Source organism: Alligator mississippiensis, chromosome 1 (assembly GCF_030867095.1).
Source record: "Alligator mississippiensis isolate rAllMis1 chromosome 1, rAllMis1, whole genome shotgun sequence".
NCBI classification, from domain to species: domain Eukaryota; kingdom Metazoa; phylum Chordata; order Crocodylia; family Alligatoridae; genus Alligator; species Alligator mississippiensis.
Genome location: NC_081824.1, coordinates 460,439,813 through 460,467,442, shown reverse-complemented (window position 1 = coordinate 460,467,442; position 27,630 = coordinate 460,439,813). Strand labels below are relative to the sequence as shown.

The 27,630-nt window shown below is 41.2% G+C and overlaps 1 protein-coding gene across 10 annotated transcripts in view; it reads right to left on the bottom strand.

Moving 5' to 3' along the window:
- DLG2 (discs large MAGUK scaffold protein 2) overlaps nt 1-27,630 on the bottom strand; it is a 1,595,452-nt gene that overhangs the window by 530,905 nt on the left and 1,036,917 nt on the right. For all 10 annotated transcript variants that reach the window (XM_059722034.1, XM_059721995.1, XM_059721996.1 and 7 more), the window contains one exon: nt 844-968. In XM_059722034.1, coding sequence (XP_059578017.1) covers nt 844-968 — 125 coding nt within the window. The remainder of the gene's footprint in view (nt 1-843; nt 969-27,630) is intronic.

Genomic DNA, 27,630 nt, shown 5'->3' with positions numbered 1-27,630 from the left:
TTACTGTCCAGTAATTTATTGTGCAGTAAATTTAAGTCAGCATAAATGCATGTGTAGACACGCCCACTGTGAAGGATCAGAGACTAACAATTTAACTCAGGCTTCTTCAGATAACTTGTCTCTTCAGAACACCGCAGGTCTTAGCAGCTGGCAGACGAGAGATGGTCCTTGGAAATAACTGAAACTCAGGTCTGCAGGAGTCATGCTGACTCAGACTAGGACTTTGAATCTGTCCATAAATGAAGGGGAAGGGTGACCACTGTTGTAATATAACCATGTGGGCTCTTGTTGGCTATTCACCCTCAGGAGCTAATGGTTAAGTCCTCAAGGTGACAGTAATCACCTATGAGGGAAATAAAATCTGAGTGGCAGTCCAGAGACAAGAAGGGGTCCTCAAAGTGCAATATAAAGGGGGAAGCTGAAGTCAGCTGGGTATGCCTCCTTGATTCATTATGCAGAGGCAACCACCGGTTCCAAGTCCCCCAAGGATATATGTGTAAGGACCAGGTATAGTAAAGCTCCTCACTGGTATGCCACTTCCCTCTCCCTGCCCTCCATGATCTCACCGCGCCTTCTTACACCACTTTAGATGGGGAGCATGGAGAAGGAGGTGCTCCCTCTGGCAGTTTCAGGCCAGCAAAGAGTTAGTTCCCTTCACAGAAGAGTTAACTTTCTCTAGTCAGATTACATTGCTTATGCAGCACAAGGCAGTCTTAACAGACAGGATAATCTAGTCCTATATGTTTTATGCCTTCTGCAAAGCACTTTGCATACACCATATGAAAACATCAACGACAACAGTGCATTTCATTTCCAAATGTATGTAGTTCACCAAGGCTTTACCTGAGTCTTCCATCCTCTGCTGCAGCTCCTCCTGGTATAATCTTAGTAATAAATATCCCAGGATCATCCCCAATGTGTGGGTTGTCTGTTCCTCCAGCAATGCTGAACCCCAGGCCAGAATTACCCTGGAAGAATAAATCAGAAGACAAATTTAGTATCTGATGCTAAGTTTCTATAGCGTTACACTGCAGCACATGAGCAAAGTCTAAGCACTTCTTAGAGGCAAGATTTTTTTTAGTGGCACCATGCTTTCAGGTATGCATGATTCAACAAGAAAAAAAATCCTTGGCAGCTAAAACAGAGCCATTTCCTCTCAGAGCTGATGACATAATGTATGCAGACTCCAACGGAAGCAGGAGTTCAACAATTCTCAAAAGCCCCCACATAATTTAATAGCTCAAACTTCAATGAGATTCAATAAGATTAGGCCCTCACACTATTTAGGACCTTTTGAAATTTTAATCTGCTTTTTCAATTATCTATGAAGAAACATCACAACCAGCTTCTCAGTAAAAATGGAAACGAGCATTATTTCACACTAAAGTCAACATGTCAAATGTTTCTTTTGAAAAACAGTGACTGTTAACATTCAAATAGTCATTTCTGATTCATGAGCAATTTTTAGCAGTTCTTCTACACATCTGCAATTGTTTGGAGGAGCTATGAATATATGAATTGCAGAATCCTGATCTTTTTATTCTTTGTACCTATACTGGAGAGAGAGAGACATATAAAGAGTGCATGAGTTCATTTTCACACTATATGCTTACTGGCCATTTTAAAAACCACCACTACAATTATGTCAGTGAGTACAGAAAGCTCATTGGGCTAGCATGATTAAGGCACAAAATCTTTTGTAGTTAGCAGCATACAAGGAAGAACAGCAAACACTAGCTTCTGGCTTTTGTAGTCCCCAGGCAGAATGAACAGGTATTCATTAACAGCTCTGTCAACTGGGGACACCCTTCTGCTGAATACAGAGTAAGGATCAAATCCATGCCTCTAGAGCTGCTGCAATACACCTTTACAGTTCTGCCACATAGAAATATGCACAAATTGTTAAAGTTTCACTTTAAAGAAAATGTGAGGATAAACAGACAGACATTCTTGTGAAGAGCAGTACTGGAGCTGTGCACTCCTAGCACCTGTAGCACCCTCCCCTGATGAGTCCAGGGTGTTTTACAAAACAGGACCTTAGCTTTACCAAAACCCTTTCGGCTACTGAGGCTAAAAGTACAATTTGTTCACCAAATCAACTGGAAGCAATATACTTGTTTTGAACACTTTTATTTTATTCCACCCGAGAGGGTATAGTCACTCCCAGTCTGACTTGTAGACAGATTTCACCCCTGGTTGCTTTCATGCAAGTGAGAGGTATCACCAACACAAACAGGCCTTTATTTCTGTTCTTAAATCTAAACTCTCCCTTTTTAAAATGCACATCAATTAGTAGGTCAGGAATGAAATGTACTGGCAGGGCAGTGTGGGAAAGCCTACATATCATCTGATGCAATATGCTGAGCTGTAGACACTGGTCTTGGTGTTCTGCATTCATGATCAGCACAGCTATTATTTTTAAGAGATTTGAATACGACCTGCAGTTCCAGTGTAAGTAAATAGTTGTGAATAATTCTTTAATATCTGGCAAATTTTACTCCAGTAAAAAGAACATTGGTGCTATACATACTGCACTGATATCTAGTGAGCTATAATGGGGAAATAAGTAACACTAACCCATTCTGCAGGGAATAATAAGCCCCTTGATGCTGACATGGCAAACCTGTTGTTCAGTCTCCCTTTCCAACCATTAGGATCATGTCCAACTCCTTTTACATTCTACATATTTTAAAATCTGCCTGATCATACAATACAGGCTTAAACAGTGATTTAAGAATACTGTCCCTAAGATCTCCTACGTGATATGCTGTAGATAAACAGAGAATCTAAATATTTTAATGAATCACCAAAATAAAGATTTCAGGGAGAACACAGGGGCTACGTATAGACAGTCAAAAAGGTTGAGGCTGAATTAATTCAGTTTTTGCAGGTTAGTCTAATCTGCAAAGATTGAACCAATAAGCAATGACCAGACAACCACTTTTGATTCAGGAAATGCAGACATATGCCTACAGTGGCTCAAGCCAGAAGCTGAGGGGCACTAGAGCACAGTTATCTAGTACGTAGCCAGCATGGGCTGCATGTTTACTTCCTCTTCCTCCTACCTCCTGGGATTTGCAGTCCAGACTCACAGCAGCAGGACTTTGCAGGGTTGCTCATCACTTCCTCTTTCTGCTTCCAGGTGCCTCTGGGATTTGTAGTCCACAGTCCCAGCCAGCACTAAGTAAGCAGGAGAGGACAGCTCCATACTTGGGGGAAGGGAAGTTTAACCCCACTCCCTGGCCCCAGACTCTAGCAGGGGTTTGCCTACAGGGGGCAGTGAGCCAGCCAGTGAGCCAGCCCTCACTGCTCCAGCTAGAGAGCAGAGGGGCAGGGCTAGCCCTGCTCTCTGGAGCACAGCACAGCCAAGCCCAGGGCTGCAAAATACTGGATGCTGGGGGACTGTGATTTAACTCGAACCAGGAAGGGGTCTTGGACAGAAGTTTCATAAGCTGCTTTGACCTAAATCAGTTACATCTGATACTACATTCAGCCAGGATTATCGTAAACCAGTTTCAGCCATTTTGAAACTGGTTTATGTGCACTGAGCTTCTATTCTGTTACAGGTTTAAACCAGTTTCTGATCAATTACACTAGTTTATGTGTAACTTCTGTCCGTAGCCAGGGAGCCTTTAGTCCCATCACTTTGAAATATGACCTCTACAATTTAGATGCAGGATCACAGCAAGTGCTTTAAAGCATAGCTAAAATAGGAATAGTCTTTTTTTTTTTTTTTAATTTTTGCTATTTAAAGTGGTAGGCCTGCTTTTTAAGGAATCCCTCAACCTCCTAAAGGAAACAAGCCTTTTTAACCTTGACTATAAAGAGATGGAATTCTGCAATAGGGTGCGATTCTCTGGCAATTAAATCTAACCCTCCAAATCTACTCTCAAAACGGGGGGGGGGGGGGGGGGAACCAAGCTTTGCAGATGAGGCATCAGAGAGGAATTTTTAGCTGGATAGAGAACACAAATGGATATACACAACTACTATTCTAGAAGAGCTTTCTTAAATATGCTGGAGCTGACCTATTACATGGGTGTGCCAGCCTACTACAGCTCCTCACAAAAGGTTTGCTAGAATTCTTTGCAAGAAATAATTTTGAAAAGGTTTTGTATTTTCTGCACTCTCCCTCCAACCTGATTCCTTCCCAACCCAGCCACGTTAACTCTTCGGCATTAATAACTATAGCAATATTCACTCTAAGTAATGATATGGTAAAACTGCTGTAGGCTTCTCAAGTGAATCACTTCAAGTCCCTGACATTTATCCATAAATGTGTGTCAGCTATATTGAGATTCTGCCCCTTGGGAGGAACCTTTGAAAAGAACAGGGAAGCAACCTCTTGCTGGCACTTTTAGAACCAGAAAACTGCTAGTAATTAATCTGCCTGCAGTACTTGACTTGATCAACAGGATTTGCAAGCTGTCACTCTAGCTTGCTCGGTATCTCTGTATGTTTCTGGGAGAAATTCTGACACTGGCAAGTAATTTGTGCAATGCAAATTGGCCAGCAATGTATCTTCTTTGTAGTTTACAAGCTCTCTGGATTTGAGCTGCACTGCCTACTAGGGCTGTGCGAAGCTTCGGTCCCAAATTCGACTCAGCAGAGATTCAGTCCAATTCCGTGGCCAAATCTCCAAATCTGAATCAAATCAGAGGATCTTTTAAACTCTCTGAATAGAATTGGAACCCTCCAAATTGATTCGGAAAGATTTAGACATAGCTTTACATTTTTTTCTATGTACCTCTAGGTAGCAGGCAGCTCATCAGTGCTGTGGTGCTGGGGCACATGGACTGTCCCACAGAAGCGTGGAGGGCTCCCAGTGCACTTGGCAGCAGACCCAGAAATGGACCAGAAGCACTTCCGGTCCACTGGGAAGTGTACAGACCCCCCCCCCAGTTCAGAAACTGGTGCCTCCTGGGTCTGGGGGGGCACCTGGGGTCCCCCCATGGCCAATCACCGAGCACCCATGTGCTCCCCCAGCAGACCTGGAAGTGGACCAGAAGTACTTCCAGTTCACTTCCAGGTTCACCACCAAGCACCTGGAAACCCCCCCCTCCCCCCACCCAGCACTCCTGTGGGACACTCCATCCACCCCAGCATCGCAGCATTCACAAGCTGAGTTGGTACCTCGAGGTATGTAGAAAAAACATTTAAAGCTGTGTCTATGTCCGAAACGCTGATTCTCCAAATCAGCATCAAATCTTCAGATTCAGCTTCAGCTGAATTGAATCGGGGACAGTTATCTGAATCAATGAATCAAATCACTGTACCTGATTTGGGCCAACTCCGAATTGAATAGGGCCCGCTTTGCACACCCTTAGTGTCCACCTACAAAGTATTCCTTCTCCTCACTGCCTCTCACCCATTTCTTCTAAGTGATTTTCCCCACTCCCATTGATTAGCAATCTTTTCTTCTCCTACAGATCTTTTCTCCTCCTTCCTTGTCACAAATGCTTTTCATGTGCTCTTCTCCAACTATGACACTTATTCCTACTTCCACTCTATCCCATCACCCAATTTTACTTGTGCCCACCTTTATCTTCCTTTACTCTTCTTCTTAATCTCTGAATCTCCACGGGCTCTTTCCCCACTCAGCACAGGCATATTGTAATCTATTTTATTTTATAAAGACTCCACCCATGAACATAGTTGCCCTCTCCATCTACTACTTCATTCCCCTTTCAGCTTTAAGCTGAACATGTGTTTTTTAATGATGTCTGAAGAGTTCCTCTTTTAGACTAGCTTCCACCCCTTGCTCTCACCTGCAACTGCTCTTATTAAAGTCTCTAAAGACTTCTTTCTAGCCCAATCCCAGAACCAGTTCTCCATCCTCATTCTGCTCAACCTGCCAGCCATCTGCAACCGTGGCCCATACTCTTCCTCTTGAAATGGTCTTCACTCTCATAACTTATGTTCTTCTTCTGTCTCCCTAATTACTCCTTCATCATAATGAAAGATCCTCTGCATCAGAGTGCACCCTGGAAAATTTAACACAGCCTAAGAGTTTAGTGGATACACCTTGAACCTCAGATAATCTGTTTGGTACTACACTGAAGAGACTTTTAATTAAAGAGTTCAACTAACAAGCAAACAAACCATGTATAGGGACAACATATAAAGGTATAATTTGCCAACTTTTTAATTGTAAGATCCCCAAGCTGCCTAAAGTGCACACCGTAATAAAAAGGGTGCTACAGATCAGCCTACCCAAACTGCCTCAGACTCCTATCACTTAGAGTTAATCACTTGATCTTTCTACAGAAGAAAGATCTGCCATACCCCAGATTTTTTTTGCTCAGCACGATTTTACTCTTCAGAGGTAGGGAAGTACACAAACATCCTCAAACCAAAAACAATCCCTCTGTCCACTCTCAGAGATTTATCCTCTTGGCTGAAAAGAGAGCAGTTCCTCATTTGGCATGCCTACATGTACATTAATGTGTTTTTCCTAATGCGCATTAAATTTGGTACCTTGAATAAGAGGTACTAAATTAATGTGTATTAGGCTACCCTAATGCTCAGTAGTGCAAGCGCATGCTTTTTAGGTGGCAATTAATGCTCAGTAGCCTATTTTATTGTGCATTAGCATAATAGCATGGTTATTTATGTGCTGCTTTAGTGCATGGTATAATAGACTACTGCGCATTAAAGCGCACGTGTACATGCCCAGCAACTTCATTAGCAAACAAAATTAAAGTATGAATATTCAACTTATAGAAAGACTAGGAAATAACGCCAGCATATTCTAGGAGAAAGTACGCACTTTCTCTCTGTCTCTCAACTGATGTATTTGCCATCCGCCAGTATTTTTAATCTATCTACTGAAGCAAGCCATTTTGCTCTGCTGGCAAAGAGTAGGTGTCAACAATAACAAATGCAATACTGTGTTGCAGTGAGCTAGATAGATAAACTATGAACCAAACCTACATCCATTTTCCACTGACTTCACTGAAAGGTTTTATCTGATTAATGATATAGCAAGTTCACATCCTACCTATGTAGTGATTTTTCTCCTCTCACTGGTAAAGTAGATTTCCATTATCTTCCTAATTCCACCCATAGTGTCATGTGAGCTATGAGACCATTCTCTCACACCCCCTTAAAAATATCTCTTCCAGCATAATCATCTTACCAGTGATCAAACAGTGTAGAGCTAATTTTTTTTTTTTACATGTGACTATAAATTTCAGGGTAGTCACAGTATAGTAGCATGATAGCAAGGATCATAAGGCTCTAGATGAGGCATCCAGGTCTATATACTGAGATAATCTGACTGAAAATCAGAATTTCTGCCACTGGTTTCTGTTGAAACCTTGAGAGTACAATTGTTCTAGCCTTTACTTCAGTTATTCTTTTATTTTCATTCTTTTTTTGTAAACTGATAATAACACACATTTTAAAGTGCCTCAGGCCTTTAGCTGAAAATATTCATCTGCGTACAAAGGATTATAAATTAATAATGGTAAATTTGCATTTAGTTTTCTCATCTTCTTTTTTTCAATAATACTGTATGATTTTCTATCACTTCTTTCTCCTGCTGTTAAGTGCTCCTTAAAAGTGTCACAGATCCTTTGTCCTTCCTCTATTTTTCTATTCTCTTTAATAATATCTGCTTACCTTTTTCTGAACTTGTACCTGACTTTCTAATTTTATCCTGAGTCTTCCTTTTGGCTTCTTACCATATTCCATTTTTCACAGACCTGCTTCTACAATACTTTTTTCTTCCATTTATTTAAAATTCCCTTCAACTATGAACTGCTGAGAAGACTTTCTGTTTTTGTGAGAGCAAGTCTGGACAAGAGAAAGCATGAAGAATGATACAATCATCATCTGATGCAGTCCATGATTTCTTTTAGTTTTATCTTATGTTTTCTTTGGGATAGCTGTGGAGGCTCTCACCAGCTCTATTACTCAGTATTTAAAAAAAAAAAAAGATTCTAGTGAGTTTGCCCCAGGAAATAAGTATTACGTCAACTTTTCAAAAGAACCAGAGTTTTAGGAAAATCAAACTTCCAATAACATTTTGTCCCTTGTACATGTAAAGGACATGCATTTTTCTAGCTGCTTAAGACACACTTCAAAATGCTTTAAAACAAAAAAAAGTGCTATATCCTTTGAAATCTGAACAATCTTTGTCACATTTTAGCATTTCCCAACTCTATCCCATGCTTTCTAAAAGGTTCTGAGCTTTGGTTTCTATAGAAATTGATTAAATTAATTCTCATCCAATTTGTAGCTACACAGATTTTTCCCTGTGTCCACCCCCTTTTTTAAAATTAGCTAGCAACACTTTCAGGTAACTGAATATTAACCTTTGGATATGCAGTTCATTTGCAGAATAATGTTAGGACTATTTCAGGTCCTAGTATTTGTTTGTGGTGATTCAGTTAAATGCCCTGCGATGCCTATGGTTTGAATTTCTGGCTATGTTTTCTGTTATTTTTGACAACATTGCATACACCAATCCTTTCTTCTGGAATAGACCCATGAACATACAAGATACAACTAATCTGCTGGCATAGAGATTCCAAAGGGTTCTTTCAGTACTCCGCAGACGCTTATGGAAAGCAAAGCTTATTGTAGAGTCAGTAAGTTATCCCTCCTGCTGTCTGTATTTTATTAACAAAAAAGCTGGTCCTAAACTCATATGGCATGAATTCTCAAGCATAATCTTGCTCTTCAAGTTCCTCCCTTCACAATATGTCAAATACAGGCAGACAATTAGCTCCCTCCTCCACAGGCCACACCTATCCCCATTTCATGATCATGAGATGTCGAGGGTGAGCCAAAACTTTGGGGGACATATTGTGCCAATCCTACAGTCCCAGAAACTGGCACGAGCAACCAGGGGGAGTTCCCACTTTTATATAGAAAATCATAAGGACTAGGGTTAAAAGCCAAGGGGCCAAAGGGAAGGAACAGGTAAAAGGTAAAGAAACATTAACGCTGCAGTAACATATACTCAGCGTCTTAATTTCCCCCAATGCCTCTGCAGGTGTCCACAGAGAAACTTTTAGTCCCTAGAGCAGGGGTGGCCAACCTGAGGCTCCGCCATATGCGTCTCCTTGAACCTTTGCACAAGCACACAGTGGCCAGCTTCCAAATGGTTTTGCTCTCCTTTGGACCACATGGAAGCTGGTCACCATGTGCTTGTGCAAAGATTCAGGGAGATGCATATTAACTTCTGAAGAACCACATGTGGCTCTGGAGCCACAGGTTGGCCACCTCTGCCTTAGAGCAACCTGTAGCTGCCCCCAAGTCTGAGTCCAGCTCCTTTGGTGCACAGTCCCTGCTGCCTGAGCCAGCGAGATCTCCAGCTCCACTGCACACTCCTCCACGTAGGGCTGACCAGCTTACATATGTGCGCTGCTCTCTCCTTCCCTTACTCCAGCCTCAAGCTTCCTCTTCCTCTTTCCTATGCCCCCCAGGGAGTTTCTGGGAGATGCCGTCCAAATTAACAGTCAGCACAGCTCTGCAGACAGCCCTGCTGGTTCCACCTGCTGCTACACACATTACAATATGTTTTATTGTGTGAGAAAGAGGCAAACCCAATTAAGAGTTTGCAAGAGAAAGGAGCAGGCCGACCAGAGTCTGTATATGAGAACAGATTTGTGAAGAGGCTGAGAAATTTGGTGCTGACAGATTGGAGGGCACAGAGAAGCCAGCTGCAAGCAGAGAATAAGTTCATGGGACTGAAGGTAATGAGAACAAGGGAAAGGAGAAACAAGATGAGAGCAAGACCAGAGAGAGAGAGAGAGAGTGTGTGTGCGTGTGTGTGTGTGCGTGCGTGTATTAGGCGGGGGGGGTGCTATTTAGAAAAGAGAAAGTTGAGTACATGATGATTTTGGCAAGTTAAATAGGTGATGCAGTGGTGAAATGCAAATGCAGAAAAGGACAGTAAAGATGCAGCAGGCTCAGCGAATGTCAGTACTGAAGCTTAAGATACCAAGGGGGATGGAAAAGAGATGTAAGGAAAAGAATGAGTGTCAAGATCAAAGAGGAATCAAGGGGAGGGAAGCAGTGCTGTAGAGAAGGAAAAGAGATGGATGGATTTTGCTCAGAGAAATGGGAGTATAGACTTGTAATCATAAGAGAGGATAAGACACACCATTAAGTGTTTCAAAGTTCTAGTAGCATCTGCTGAATTACCACCAATAAATCTGAGTGTGCGGCTCCTTGCCCAGCTCCCAGCCTAGCCCTGCACTGCTCTGTGCAGTACGACTGAATGCAAATCACTCCAGCACATGTGTACCCTTTGTCCTATATGGCACTTTCCTTTTACTACGTTTTCTCCAAAGGCCAAGTTTTAAAAGCCCTCACATCAAAGTGAGAAGATCTCTAATCTTCTAATTCAGAACACAAGAATATTTACATATTTATCAGTGCACTGTTGAACTTTTTTGGGCTTTCAACTCTGCCTGAGACTACCATAATTCAGGACCTTCTCGCTTCTCCCACATTAGCTGGTAGGCTCCCCAGAGTCAGAGTTTCGAGACTCTGTAGTTTTATTATTATACTCCAGATGGTGCATGTTTCCATCTCTCACTGTGTCATTTGTTGTTTTCAGGCCCCTCATTGGTTTCAGCACATTATGGTCATACAATGGTCTATATACTTATAACCTGTAAGCAGAGTGCAAATTAAGGGGGAGCTCAGGGCGGCTGATCCCCCCATAAGACACGAGAGGCCCCCCATGTAAGATTTGAAAATCATACCTTGTGGGGGGGAGGGGTCTCCGATTGGACTGCTCCTTCACTTAGATGGATTTATTAATCAATTAACCAATTTATTTTTTTCTGCAGACCCCTCCCCCCCCCCCAAGTCAAAGTGTAATTCAAACCTTACCTGTAAGGGAAGGGGAAGAAGGGGGGGGGGGGGGAGCAGCTGCTCTCCTAACTCTGTCTGGATCAAGTCCACCTCTCCAGGAGGGAGTTTTTTTAAAGGGGTGTGAAAGATTTATTTCTCCAAAATACACATGAAAATAATAAGAGCATCAACAAGGCGTATCAATGAATTGAAGCTGCCCCCAAAATACAACAAATCAATAAGAACAGGACATGATGCCATTGACTGTCAGGTTCTGGCAGTATCTTGAACAGTTTAAGAGGGTAGCTGGGGAATTTCTTTAGGTCTGGTTTAAAAACTAAAAGCAAAGGCAGCAAGGCAACGCAGGAGTTTTAATAGTTACAATGTTCACATAAATCCCCTTTTTACAGGTGCTGCACTTTGTATTTCTACCTATACAAAACTGAAGGAAAGGAATAACAAAGAAAAACCCACTTGGATTGCAAAGCTTCACATGATGGGCGTTGCTAGTTAAATTACCCCTGCCAGCAAGAAGAGCAATACCATTTCTCCTCTTCCACTGCAATCAACCTCACACTCTCTTCTGGAGCCAAGACACTTGAGTATGGCCACTTTCCATCTCAGCATGCTTCCCCCAGGCCCTGTTAGGCACTAGTCTCCTCAAGATCACTCTTCTCCTCTGGAAATAATATGTATCCTGACCTGCACAAAAAAGGTGTGCAAAATAGATCTCCTCTCATTCAGATAAATATGATGAGAAAAAAGGGCACAAAACATGCTGGCCAATGTTTAGCTGAATATAACTGCAAGGAGGAAGGAAGCTTCAGAAAACGCCATTATAAAGCACAGATACATTCTTGTCAGAAAAAGGAAAAAACGCATTCCAACTTCTGTTAAAGCTTTTCTGTACTCTGGCCAAGGGGAAATCAGCGATCAGGGACTTCTACCTTCGGAAATCCTTATTTCCCTTGAAAGAACCACTGAACCACTTGGCTCCTTGCAGTCACATAGGGCTGCATCACTCAGGGTGCTTAAATGTTTGGTTCTTAAAAGGATTCCTATCTCCTGAAACCACAAGGAAAGCTAGAAAAACGTAGAGGAAGCAGCTATTTAATCACATCATATCTGGGTATATCTGACTCAATAATTCACACTAGGGTTTTGGGGATGGCACCAGCCAGTAAAGAAATCTGACCAAATTTGAAACCTTGGTATCATTAGCTCACAATGAATGCAATTATCTTCATGAGTTGACACATGTGTAAGGTGGTTGTAACTGGTTCTCAGGACTCTGCCTTATTTCAGTTCAGGATTTGCAGGCAAAATCCTGGCCTTAGTCAAGTCAACGACCACATTTTAGTAGTTACCAATACAATCATGATGTCACCCCACAGCAGACCCCATGCCAGCATTTCAGTGTAAAGTACTCCTTTGGTCCACTCAAAGGATGACACCTTTAGTTCTTTTTTTTTTTTGCCATGATCTCATAGCTATATCAGCAGAGCTGAAAATCCCAGAGAGCGTTTTAAGAAGCATAGGATAACCCAACATACACCTGGTTAAATAATTTCTGAACTACAAAGGCTGTATCTCAGCTATTGCTGAGTACATAATAGGCTTGCCTACACATTCGGCAGTATTGCTAAGTCACTGCTTTGTAAAGCACTTAGGGGAATTTGAGTAGGAAAGGTGCTGTAATAAACCCAAGTTCTAGTTGTACAAGCTTAAATATAAGCCTTCATTGTTTTTTCCCACTTGGCTTTTTCATATTTACCAAGAAAATAATGAACAGGTACAAGTTGTCCTTGTCTTTTGCTAATGCTGCATTTTACTGAGGAAACATTTTACTAATATTTCAGAACATTACATAACATTTATTTTGAACTGTGATAGCCCCAAAACTTTATCTGCTGCAAAGTTAATATGATTAACCATCTGGATTTGATTCCAGGGGCAAACTCTGCCTGACAGTTATTTCCCAAGTTGCTCTGCATTCATTTCCTTGTTCAAAATGGAATACCTTGTCTTAATGGAAGAAGAGTTTAAAAAGCCCAAAGACTTGTTTGACCTTCAGGTTTAATCAACAAATATTCTGGGCAGAAGACAGAATAGTTTTGTTATTACATTTATGTAGTTTGCTATCAATTTGTTAGTCTAGCAACTCAGTAGGCAGAGTTCAGTAAGAACTGAATCTTCACAAAGCTCTCTAGCACCTTCCATTTTACTGTAAATTGGTTGAGATTCCCACAACATTTAATTTTATTTTAAGTCATATAAGGCAGGTGGAAGTTTCCTGACACAGTTACTATGCTCAGCAGCTCATGTGCTCTCAGTAAAGTCTTGATACCTGCTGAACTGCATTTATGTCGTTGATCATCTTACTTTTATTTTTTTTAATAGTCACGTCTGTTTTTTCTGCCTTTGAGCTGACCCTGTATGTAAATGCCTTTGAAAGCCCATTTTGTTTCACTTGAATAGGAAACACCATGAAGGAATCAGGTTTTCAAAATTAGTTGTCAGCCAAAAAGGAAGTCTTTGCTCACAGCTCTGGATTTTATGCATCTATTTTGAACTATATTTAACATTTTACATAGGAACGCTCTCCCCAAAAGTTAGCTAATCCCAGACTCACACTTGTACTTTGCAAATATGTGCATGAGGTTGTCATCATGTGGCCCCTACGAAATTCAACTGGAATCAAATATATGTATCAACAGCATTTACTGTCTGGAGTGATCTGGAGGGAGTGGAATAGAAGTAGGAGAGGAATCTTCAGTCTGACATTTCCCTGTCAACCCTCAGTGAAAAATATTACCAATTGATGCATTGCGTGCTTTGGTCTAACTCATTCTAATTGGCAATGTTTTACATTCACTTTCCACAGGCATAGATTAAAACACAACTTCCAGCCCCAGAATGAGCTAAGTCCTTATTTCTTCAACCAATGTATACATTACTTGGTACTTGGACTTGGGTAACACCATGGTCCCAAAAATTCAGAGGGCCTGAATCCCAAAGATGGGATTTTACAATCTCCTGGGAGATAGGCACTATACAAATTCCTACACCACGCTACTAATAGTTCAAAAGTTTAGCAGGCATTGCCTTAGGTTGGTTGCAGAAGGGTACACAGGTGCTGAAGACAACTGCTTGATTGCTATTCATGGAAAGAGCAAGTCTTGCCCTTGTCCATTCTTGCTTACTCCCCCATCCGATGGGAAGCATGAAGGAAGTAAGGCAGGAAGCAGAGAAAATCAGGCATGGGACTCTTGGCAGGTGAGTGAGGGGTAGACTACTTACAATTTTTGCCTTCAGTGAATTTTAAGTTGCAGACAAACCAAGTACAGCAAACTATGAATATGCGATACATATTTTTATCTGATGTCAGTCTCTCCATGCCAAGGCAGCTAAAATGCTTACGTAGCGTAAAACCCTCACTCACCTGAACTTCTGAAAATTTGTTATAGACAAGATTTTCAGAAGTGCTCAGTATTGACCTAACCCATTGATATCAACAATAATCCCCCATCAGAAGGTGAAGTTGGGCCGCAACAGTGATTCTCAGGTCCTGCAGGGAACCACACAGTGTTAGCACTGTTAACTGTACAAATGTGATTCATAAGATAAACCCAGACATTTCTAGTAGGAGTCCACAGTGTTAAAAACATACTGCCCTGCTATGGGCTTGTTGAGTTCTTTGCAACAGAAGAACTGCTCTAATATTTTTTGTAGTTAAAAAATGCATAAAAACTAAGAGCTCGCATTTTCCAAGGGGCGCCTTGAGGCTAATGAGGCTGAGGACCACTGGTCTACAATAAATGCCTCTGCAAATCCTGCCCTCTATTCAGATCACATTTGCTCCAATTTCCTTAATCAAGCAAGAGCAGCATATTTCACACAGCTCTGCTTCTAAACCTTCATCTGTTTACCCATTTTGAAAGCCCACTTGAGAAACAAACCTAAGATTCCCTTTGTTTTTTTTCTAACAACAGTAGGACAACTATACTGCTATTGGGATCCTGTATCTGCCTCACAGAAAGTAAAGAGGGAGGAGTCTGGCAGCACAGGAAACACAGGGCATTTTGCATGTACCCCAGGGATGCAAGTAACTTGAAATTCTGTTAATAGAAGACGAGAACAGAAAAAACAAGCCAAAGCCTCCAAAGAGCACTATGGCTTGTTTCCTCTGACAATACTCGGGGGTTTGAGGGCTGGAACCTGTGGGTAGGGTCAGCCCATGGGCCTGATTCATCATGGGCTCCACACATAAGCCCATCCCGCCATGCCGGATCTAGCCTCAGCATGACCCCAGGTGCTGGATCTGGTGGCGGTCTGGCCCTGTAGGTGGGACTGTTATCCAACCTGCAGGGTATCCCACAGGTCCAAAACAGTGACAGTGTTAATTGCCATGGTTCTGGGAACTGTGGCAATTAACACTGCCACTGTTCCCACACCACCAGATTTCCAGATCGGGGGGAGCCCTGCAGCTGGATTCAGCCTGCAGGACAGAGGCTGAACAGCACCGATTTGCACAACGCCCAACAGCATAGCATGAAGCTCACAACAGCATAGGCAGCAGCCCATGTTTAGGGCACTCGCCTGGGGGACACAAGCTCAAATTCCTGTTTTAAATCAGAAAGACCACAGGATTTGGGCCTCAGGTCCATATACCATATTAAAGGAATGCTCTAACCACTAGGTCACACTGTCTGTTCTACGTTCATGTGATTGCTCTATCATTTCTATGAAGAACATCTGTTATACCCCACCACGCAACAGAAAACATGATCTTTCAAACACATTGCAAGATGAAAAATGACACTTCCCAACAAGCTAGCCCTCCTAGACACAGACCAAACATAGAGATTGCTTGGAGACTCTGGGGTTGACATCTTGCCTAGCTTTTCCCAAGAACCCTTCCTGGAATCTACTAAAAATTAAGTGGGAATTAACCATTAATATTAAATATCTTATAGATTCACTCTATTTTATTTTTTAGCAGTCTGAAGCACAGGATGGTAGAAATTTTAATTTACTGTTCTTTTTATGTCTATTTGAATATTCCATTCAATCCACACACAATTATTTCAAACATAAAGCATCTTCCTCTTTCCCATATCTGATTGTAAAAATTTGCAAATTTAACCTAGAGCCAAATATATTTTAATGCATGGCCCACTTGTGCCCTACATTTTCTTTATAATGATAACAAGGTGTAAAATTCACAGGCTCCATTCTGCATATTAATTTTATTTTGCATGCTCATGTATGCTTTTTGTATAGATTTATTACTTTGGTTTAATGAATTCAACAACAAAAAAAACCCCTAGAGAATCAATTCTGTCACATGGAACAAGCAACATAAAACAAAAGCACTATGGTTTCCTTCCTATATTTAAGTAAAATGCCTACTGTTCAAAGCTTGTTAAAGACTACTATACGTAGAACACCATTCTCACTCACAGATATTCATGAATTCACTTGACATTTCCAAGATGGAGTCAGTAGAATGAACATTTACCTACCCAAAGGAAACTAAAGTTGAAGACAGCAGAAAATACGCAGGAGATGACTTTGAGAATGACCAAAATTTGTACAGCAAGATCAAAAACTAAATGTAAGATCAGAACAAACACACAGCACTAAGAAAAGTGACAGCAGAAAGCTTTCAAACAAGACATATAGGGCTGCAATTTCAAACTGAACTGAAAAACCAATTTCAGGGGCTACAAGACTTAGAGCCACTATAAAAAGTCAGTGTTGACTGGTCATGGGTCTTTCTATATGAATGTATCATAAACAGTACAGTAATTGTAATGGGTTTCCACACATTTGGGTTGAGTGAAATCATATGGAATTGCATCAAAGATAGGAAACAAGCCAAAGCCAACTAACTCCAAAAACAGCAGCAGAAAACAAATAGTATAAAGCAACGGACAAAGCAGTAAAAATTGGCACAAGAGGAAGCCTATGGATAATATTGCTGAGAAAATTGAAGTGTTTGTTGAAAGAAGTGATAGTGAAACACTTCATTAACTCAACAAGTCAAATAGACACCAGTCAGAGGGTCTGTTAAGGATAAACAAAAGAAAAAGCTATAGGTAGATCACTTTCAAAATGCAGTACATAGACCAGTACCATGAGCAATTCTTAACTTTGGTGAGAAAATTAAATGCCCAGGAGCAGAGATCTTAACATCTTGCCTCACAAACAAACAAACAAACAAACAAAAAGGCAATAAAACAGTGCTGGCCCGCGTAAGTGACAGGTGAAGACTGAGTCACTTGGGAAATAAGACAAACTTATGAAGAGGAGGCTGTTTAGTAAATTATTAAACTTCTCAAGCATCCAGAAAAATGGAAAAATGCATTATTGTAAAAATACCAATGAAATGCACCTAAGAAACTGCAATAACTGACAAGGTGTTATTGCCTTCAGTGACAGATGAAGTCCTCTGCATATCATCTTACGCAAAATAAAGGGAAGCTGTTGGAATTGGCCAGAGGATAATAAATTCCACTGTGCAATTACTTCTAGGTTTTGACATGTGTTTTCATTCCACACTGGAACACAAACAAAGCCCTGAATTGCTTTAAACCATCTCGTTTCCCCATTCAAAAGGTATGCGTCTAATAATTTGGTGATTAAAAGTGCTTGGGCAGGTTCTAGGAGACCCAGATTCAAGCTCCTTTGTTGTCTGGTTCAGAAATTTTCATCTTAAATCATTTTGATTCTGGCAGGTCTGGAACTGGAACCTAAGTTACCTACATCTCATGTCACTGCTTTAACCCTCAGGTGAAAGAGAGTATCAGATGTCAAATCTCTCTCTCTCTCTTTCTTCTCACCACCCAAATCCAGCTCAGCATTGCCACTAACTTCATTGGGAAGAAAAAATACAGATGGGCACAATTCAGGCACTGCAGGATTTAACAGCAGTAAATTAGAAGATTTAGCTTATGCTAACAACATAGCTCTTCCAAGCGATAGCTGAATATTCATATAAGCAATGGCTATCTAGTGACACCAACCCCACAAAAAAAAGTTGGAGTTAAGGGGCAAAAACTCCACAAATCTAGTGAGAACTCCAGCAATCCCAACCCCAGCATCATGTTATAGGGCGCAGGAATATAAGGGGTAGGTCAATACACGTAACTTGGCAGGAATCTGACAACCTGAGATATTCAGAAGTACAGTAAATAACAAACTGGGAATGAGGCTTAAACAGTATTTGGCCATCACAAATCTACAGCTTAAAGACTAAACCTCATTCTTCAAACAAATGTTTTTTTCCTGCTTAACAAATAGATATGAACAGGGTAAATCCACCAATGATAAAGACAAGCAACTAAGACCCAGATCAGCAAAGATGCCAGCACTTCTGAAAACAAGCAGAGGAATTAAGGGTGCCTAAGTAACTTTATTGGTAAAAAAAAGTACCCACCTGAGAGGTTAGGCAGGGGTTTTTATTGATTTATTCATGAGACTAAATTGGATTTGGATACATGAATTCCACTTAAAGTTGCATTTTATTCCACTGAAAAGCACTTTAAAGTGCCAATGTCCTGTTTCAGATATGGCACTAAATGCTTTTGACAGCAAACAGTTCAAGGAGATACGGGGTACTAAAATGGAACGATTTTATAACACATGTTCAGAATCAAAGACTTCCACATTTCCAAAACTATCCAGAAAATATTTGGGACATATGTCAAGAAAGATGCAGAGCATCTACTGTGATAACCATACCAGTGAACAGCTGGAAGGATGTGTAAAAGGAGGTGATCAAAAGAAACACTTTAATGAACTGTACTTATGGATAAGTTATGGGTTCAACATGGAGGTCGTGCCAAGAGTGGTCCAGCACAGACAGAGCCTCGTTTATGCCATAAGTGACGTTTGACTCAGGAGCACCGTTCAATGAGTTAGCACATGGTTTTGTACAGTAGTAATAATTACACTGTTTAAGGCTGCTCTCTTTGTTTAAAGCTTAAACAAACCTTAAACAGATGTTTGTTTTCTAATCACTCCAGTAATTGGGACGGACAAGAAAGAAAGGTAGACAGAGAGGGCAACAGCCCTACAGATATCTATTGCTTTTAAATATCATCTTAGGTCTCAGGCACACCCCAAAACTGCAAAGCTGTAAGCATCATTAAAGTGGTTTGCCCTCATTGTATGAGTACAATTATAGTGGTAGAATGTATGTATACTGACCTAGCACACAAGGAAATAAGCTATGCCAGCAAAAGTCAACCGGATACATTAGTATGCTATGGCTTGTATTGAGATGCCTACCTAGATAAAACAAATCACATCCCTAATCAAAATAACTGTACTAGTACAAAAGCTTTGTGTATACTAGGCTTAAAAATGTGGTATTGCATATGCGGGATATCACTGAAGAAAACAAAATCCTTACATTATTACTTATGAAATGGTAACAATACTTCAGCACAGAAAAGTATCCCAAGTATAGAGGTACAGGGCAGGGTGCTGGAAACTATGATAGGTAACAGCAGTGGACTATGGAGTGTCAGTAACTAAGTAAATTTGTGCATCTGGGAATACATTGTAGAGATAAAGAATTATTTGGTTTACTTAACTTTGGTTTACTTTACAGTAAGCTAGTACCAGAGGAAGCAGGACAACAGCATGTGTACTATGCCATGAAGAGTAAACAGTAGTCTGTCCCTGGTACCCACTCAAGACTGGAAGGCTTATTGCAGAGCATGGATATGCCAAATTACAGAGGCAAAGGACTCAAAACCTGTCTTTACCAATACCAAAAGGAAATGAGAAATGTCCATATATTTTACAATTTTTCTTTTTAAAGGCTTAGAAACATAAAACATCAAATAAATAATGCATCTGCTCTAGGTGGTTATAAAACCAAAAGTGGAGTGTGCTTTAGCTCTGATCCAGATCGTTATGCAAGTCAGTAGCTGAGAAACAGTGTAAATAGTTAATTTACAAAAATATTAATGTCTGCTTTAACTGTGCAATGCCATTAATTTAACAAATGACTACAGGGAACTAACTACTCAATAGAATTCAACATCTGCTATCAATAAAGCACATGTAAAATCAAAATTAGGATCTGGAAGTCACAGTGTAAAAGCAGAACTCCCGAGGATAGAAAAAAATTAATTACTACTCATGTATAAGCCTATAAGTCATTTTAGTAGATCACGTCTCAATCTTGGCTTCAGCAAGTCTCCATTACCTCTAAGGAGACAGCTAAAATACCATAAGTAATTCAGATAATAGAGAGACATTTTCAAATGCAGTCAACTAAAGGTCCATGGATTATGTGCTTGAATACTTAGCTTTAATTGTGTCCAACTTATCTCTTTCCTCATAAGGCTGATTTCATACAGCCCCCAAGGTAAGGTAGTCAACTTACACAGCTTAGAGCTAAGTTTTCATTAATCTAGCACCAGGTGGGAAGGGGGGGGGCAGGCACATGTGGCATGTGTGCCACAAGTGGCACAGGTAGCCTCTGTGCATGGTGTGTAAATTAGGCAGGGAACAGAAAGCAGAGCAATGGATCAGGCAGGGAAGAGGACTGGAGTAGTATTCAGGGAGGGCATGAGGCTAATTTGTGGCATGGCTTTTCAAAAGGTTGTCCCCTGCTGCTCTAGCACATGCAAAGTGCCAGAGTACCAGACTGGTTCCATTGCAATTCCCCCCAAACAATGGGCAATTATTGTCCAAGTCAAGGTGCCTGACAAAGATGCACTTCATCCTGTGTCTTAATTTTAGCTTCTTCTGTGATACATAACATCGCCTTTTAAAAGCGTGTTCTCCACATCCTCCTTTCCCAGGCAAGTCTCACGATAAACAATAAGCATTCATACAAACATGGAATTTCAAACCGTTATAACCATCCTACTTCCTAAACTCACTAACAATGTGCAATGAGGCATCTTGCACAGTCACTTAGACTTTAAGTGCATTATATTTTAATATGTCAGAACTACAGTTCTTAGGATTCATATAGTGGTATGGATCGGGGGCTTTCTTGTTTTAAACAATGTTGATTGTCCAAGACTTCCTTGAGCGAGGGAATAGAGACTTTATCTCCCTTGGTTTCTGAAGTTGGAGATAGCGGCATTCATTTTTTCTCCATGTGTTATCTGTGTAGGTGACAACCTCATATGGCAGTGGGATACTTCCTGGGATGCCAATGACCTCATTAAATGATGGAGGCTGTAAGTGGGAGAGGAACAGTGAAAAAAATGTCATATGCTGTTCACTCTTCCTTTCAACCACTGTGAGATACAGGATACTGGGCAAGATAAATGTGATGCAATAAGTGATAGTTATGTTCTATGCATGGCATATTCATGATATGTGATATTCATCAAGTCATGACAGCTCTCAGGATGCCAAATCATATTTATTATTTTGTTTGACCTTATCTGTTTCCTTATAATTCTCCAAATTCTCTGTTCCTTTGAAATCAGTTTCTAACATTATAATCTGTTTTTTTTCAGTTTTCTATCAAGAAAAATGTTGGCATGTGAGAATCCACAAATATTTCACAAGTATTTCACAAATGCTGTTTTGTCATTTTGCAGCATGGTTTGACCCCAAAAGCCTTTTTCAATAGGTGTTTTATTATTCTGATACCTTCTTTAACCAATCCACTGGAGTACGGATAACAATGTCTGGAGGTTACATGAGTAAACCTAATTTCTTTGCAAGCCACTTGACAACGTACATACTAAGGTGCAACTCACTGTCAAAACATTACTGTCAAGTATACAATTTCTAGCAAAAACAAGCTCAACATTTAGAATTACCTGCTTAGCTTAACTAGACAGATCTCAGTTATCTCACGGCAGTAGAGACTATAACTTAGAAAAGTGCATATTTTTCCCCAGTTAATATAAACAAATCTATGCCTACTGAACCCGAGGGCCCCCATTTTTTCCCTGTGACAACAATATGCATACTTTTGCATAAGTTACTCTGTATACTTTAGAAATATGCCTTTATAGCTTCTTCAAAATCTCAGTTCATTTGAAAGCAATATAAAATAATTAAATGCTAGCCTCATCTTTGATTTTTACCATAATTAACAGGTTCTGTAACACTTCAGGTATGATCATCCTGACGCCTTTAAACAGAAGCCTATCTAGTACTCAAACTCCCCCATAAACTGATAATGAAATCTGGGAACATGGTGTCCTGGCCCAATTGTGCTAACAGCCTTAATCACTTGCTGCAGGGGCTTATCATGAGCCATTCCTCTGGCAATCGCTGTCCATGCTTCCTCTGAGACTGGGCAGCTTTTCTAAATCAAGTTAATAGGCACAATATATAGCTTTGGACTTGAATCTCTTGTGCTTCTGTCAAATGTTTAAGCACCTGTAACCATTAAACCTTTCCCAGGTTTGTATTCTATTTGCAAATCACACATTTGTAGCTGAAAAACTACCAGGTCTGTTTGGCAGCATGGCATCATGGACAACCAAGTTCTGTCTATATAATATTATAGGACCTTAGGGCTAGGGCCTATAATGCTTTCATCTTCTAATATTCATTGTTATGATTTGCATTTGCTCTCCACCAAATATCATTGCATAAACGTGTGCTCATGTTGCTGGTTAGAGCAGCTACAGTTGGCACAAGTTTTTCTACAGAATTCACTGTTTGAAGCTTGTACCTTGCCTTTATGCGTTGCGGTAGGCTTATTGGTGATGGCCTAAACTTTCCAGTTTTCTACCTACACCCCTGAGGATATTAATTTCTTTTAGACATTACTTCCATTACCCCCCATTTACATTTTTGCTTGTTTAGTTTTAGCCAAGAAGCTCTGACTCATTGCAAAGCTGCTCAGAACACTTGGTCAGAGTCTTCCACTGTTTTTCACAGATCGGATCATCACTTACGTACGTATTCATAACTGATATATCATCAAACTGTGTTGAATTTCTGGTGAAACACACAAAAACAGAACATAGGCCACGGGGCAATCTGAGGGAATAGCATCTTCTGCCCACTGGAGGTGCAATGCACACAATTTTGAGGACGGTTTGTTTAACAGCCTGCTGGTACATGGAAACATAGAAAGGTAGGGCTGGAAGGGTCCAAGGTAGGATCATCCTTGTTTAAGCCATTCCAGTCAATTATTTATCCAGCATAAAGAAACACTTGACATCCTCTACATACCCCAATATCCTTCTTCTGATAGGCAATGAAAAACATTTCCTTTTCCTGTAATTGTTTAATTCTTTGGGTGTATACATCACTGAAGTTGCATTTCTTTTTTCTCTACAATGACTAGCTGCAATATCCACTTTCTGTTGGTTCTTCCACACACTTCAGTTACAAACGAAGTTTATGCAGCTCCTCTTCTAGCCTCTGTCTTAAAGTGAGGCTATTTTCCCAGAGACAAAAACTATGAGGCTGTTGAATTCTTTCAGTTCTCTCCTGTATCTTACTGAGAAGCCTCCCCTATTCCTTTAAACTCTTCTCAATTATTTTGGTTCCCTGGCTCTCCAATGAGTCCACCCTCTTCATGTGACCAGGTTTATAGCTTTCGTTATACCCAATAGTACATACTGTCTTTCACCTTGTTATTTACCCATTCATATGTGCCTTATGTATGTATAATTTTAGTAAGAGAATCTTAATTTTTACCCAGTCTTCCACTACCCTTGGCATTTTGTTAGACTTACTAATAACACCTCTGACAACATTGGCATATGAACATGAACAAGTGTACAACTTTAAACTACCAAATGTCCCATTTCCTTGATAGTCCATTCGTCTTCTGCTGAATCAGTGAAGCTTTTAACAACCCAGTTCTTCCATTCAGGGTATTTTCTTTTAATTTCTCTTTACTCCCTTACCATCTGGTGCTCAAACTTCATTGAGACCAGGTGGTTGACAGGGATCAGCTTCATAAGTTTCTCAGTTTCAAGTGCCCCCAAATTATACAATAGGAGCCTTTAAAACAGACTTTTTATGTTATTTTTGCTTTAGTGAAGTTGTAGAGATTTAAACATATACTTCTGCCAAGTAAAAGAGACACTTTGGGCAGAATACTATTCCACTTTGCCTGCCCAAATGGCACGTACCCAGCTGTGTGACTAGTTACTGGCACTTCTGCAGAGCCTACAATCCTTTTCCAAGTGTGATGTGGATACGAGTTGTGTTTTGGCCAGGCATGTTCATAGCTCCATATGCACATATCTACCCTCAAAATTATTTCTGGGCAAAACCCCATAACCGGCGGGTGTTAGAGCAGGAGGAAGAAGACATGTTTTAATTTAACACCCTAATGTAGTGGTGCCTAACTTTTCATCCCCAGCCCTGCACACACCAGACAGGGCCTCCAGCCCCCTGCTCCATGTGCACTGGATCAGTGCCTAGCCCCAGTCCCAACCTTGTGCATCAAATCGAGCCCTAGTACTAGCCCCAAGTGCACATTAACTGCCACTGTCCCCTGCTGACAAATTCTGGGACCTGTGGAGAGCCCTGTGGGCTAGATAACATGGCTCTGTGGGCCAGAGGTTAAACACCACTGCCCTAATGGACTGAGTACTCACTCAGGAAATGGGAGACCTAGGTCCTAGGTTCTCCCTTGCCCTTGAATCTGTATCTTCCTGACTTCTACCCACCAGCCACAAGTTAGGCATTACCCAAGCCTCTCTCCAGTCCTCCCTTTAATACTGGTCTCCTGGACAGCTAGGAGATAGAAATATGTGGAATCATAAGGAGGACAAGCTATGGGGCACACAACTCAATGAGATGGCTACTATCCTGGAAGGGAGGGGACCCTGGATTGTAGCCTAGACCTTTGCTCCTAATGGGGAAAAAACTTTCCCCTACTCTCTATCAATTTAAACTGATGAATATTAAATACAAGATGCAGTGACTCAGCTTTAAGAGGAAAGGATGGGGAAAGCAAAGGAGAGGATGCAGGACAGCAGCCTAAAATCTTCAAAAGTATAAAATGAGTGCAGTGGAACTGAGCCCAGATAAAAGAAATGTGAAATCCTAGTTCCACTGAATCAATGGCAAAGCTTCCACTGAACGTGACAAAGCCTTTACAATACAAATATAGTGACTCTCCTTGTTCACCCCATGTAGGCATAACACACAGTCAGTGTCTAATCTATTTCACTTCAGAAACTAAGGAAGGAAAGTATCGATGTGATACTGGAGTCTTGCAAAGTTAATTAAAAAACAAACTGAATACTGGTTGGAAATGTTTGAAGAATAATAGAATGAAGTGCTGAGGGGGGGGCGCATCTATATGTGTGCATTTACTGTGCATTAACTGAAATTACTCTGCAGTACAGTCATGCACAGTAAATATGGTGACTTACGCCGACTATCATACAGGTAGCAAATTTACACCCGATTAGTTACTGTGCAGTAATGCAAGTGTAGATGCCTTACTACACAGTAACACTGTGTGTGTGGACTGACTTGGGACTAATATTAGTCCCAAGTGTCCCAAGTCAGTCCACATACAGCATTAATACACTTTAATGCCTGAACATATAAATGCCGGCCTATTTCTGCTAAATTTAAGTAAATTTAAGCCAGCGTAAATGTGTGTGTAGATACACCCAGGGTGTAGCAATTGTTGTGTGTAATTATATCTTCACTAGTGACCCCAAAGAGGAAGTGAACAACATGCTCATAAAATCTGCAGATGTTACAAGTATTTAAATGGGTTAGGAACTCTAGAGGACAAGGAAGTAACAAAGTGCATAGCAGATCTTGACAACATTAGATTAAGTCTATGAGAGTGATAGCTAGTACTAGCACATCTGGGAAAATACAACAAACCTGAGGGAGAGTCATGCTAGAAGGCATGAATGACTAACATTTCTAAATACAACATTTCCAATACAGCAAGGAAGCAAAAATTTCCAATGTAATATTAGACTGCACACACACAGTCATTGCATCACAAGATGGGGAGAGACTAGGCACTGTTAACATTGCTGCAGTGTAACTGCATTTGCAACATTGCTCTCATTTCTAGGCACGTTTTATGAAAACATACAAATGCAATGTTGAAGGAGGTCAGAGGGCTCGTTCTTGTTTTGCTCATGTCCTTGTCATGAACTAGATGTTCTTCCAGAATCTTGAACAAGCAATGGCTCTTTCTGTTGCTGCAGCAAACTTCTCATCCATACAGGTCTCACCAAGAAGTTAGCAAATGAGCAGAATTGCACATAATCTTTCCTTCCATAACCTAAGTCATGCCCTGTCAGTTGTCATTTCCAACAGTGCAACAGTGTTTACAAAAATCTTTTGCACTGCAAGCCATTTAGTTACTTCTGTGTGACCACAGAGTGGATGCCTGGGGTCGTCCATCTGGCATGAGCTTTCTTTTTGGCTCACTACCTTTCTTTTTATTTGTGCAATGCCAGCCAGTAAGTACAGGCTACCCTTTGGTATTGGCTTTAGACATCCTGTTATTACACAACATATGTTATTTAGAACTGGGCCTAGTTTCTTGGCCTGACCTGATCATTCCCATATGCGTATTCTCCAGTGGAATAACACAAGACAATAGCAGTGGTTTGTTCCCCATTTTGAGTGACTGACTTTCAAAGTATGTTGTTGCGGGCACTGGTTTTCCCTTTTGTCTTCTCTACATGTGCTTTGAAGTAGGTCTTTGGTCCACTGTAACCCCGAAGTACACAGGGTTAGGCTGATTAGTCAGTGGGATTCCATCCCACGTGATGTTTAATTTCTGCTTGGCTTCTCTATGGCATAGGTGAAAAACTGTGATTTGTTTCTTGGCTGGGATGGCGTGAAGCTGATTCTTATTGTAACAATCTGAGATGTTGCTCAGTAGGCCTGTGCGAAGTGGCTAGTATTCACTTCAGATTTGGCTGATTCAGGGGACAGTGATTCGATTCCATGATTCAAGTCACTGTTCTGAATCGATTACGCTGAATCTGATTTGGAGATTCAGCTGCTGCTGAATTGGCTGAATCTCCGAATCAAACAGGCCCCAACCCCCGCCTGCTCTCTCAGCACCATCAATGGCTGCCCAGCCCAGCCCCAGTGTCCCGGCTCCTAAAAAAAAAAAGCCTCAAACTCACCAGCTCCTGCCAGGCCAGGGGAGGTGGGGGCGATCTCCACTGCCCCCTACTGCCCCACGCTGCATGAGGGGCTCTGCCATGAGCCCCCATCCCCCACCTGCTCTCCTGGCCCCAGCGTCCCAGCTCTTTAAAAAAAAAAAAAAAAAAAAAAAAAAAAAAAAAAAAAAAAAAGCCTTGCATTCACTGGCTGCTGCCAGGTCGGGGGAAGATCCCTGCTGCCCCCACTGTCCCACTCTGCATGGAGGGCTCTGCCACAAACCCCCAGAAGTCCCAGCAGCCACTGCGGCACTGCTAAGGAACTCAGCGGGACTGGGGGAACAAGCATTGGATGGGGTCTGGTGGGGGGCCCCGCATGGTCCTCTCCCCCCTTCTTCAAGCCCCTCCTCCCCCGCCCCCTACTTACCTGCACGGAGTCTGGGTCCAGCTCCCTGTGGCAGAGAGTGGGGACTGCCCAAATCTCTGAAGCTCTCCGAATCTTTTCTGATCGATTCGGATCTTTTTATTGGTCTCCCAATTCAATTTGAATTCAGAGATTCAGCCGCTGAATCAGGCAGAATCTCCTCTGAATCAAATCAGCAACCAAAGCTTTGCACAGCCCTATTGCTCAGTGCACATGTCAGTCTGTTCTTGACAGTGACTCCTCTTCAAAGTCCTTCTCTTGTGATGTGATGCATAGATCATCACCATATAGGAAGTGCCTCGTATTAATCTGTATGGGTTGGTCATTGGTATATGT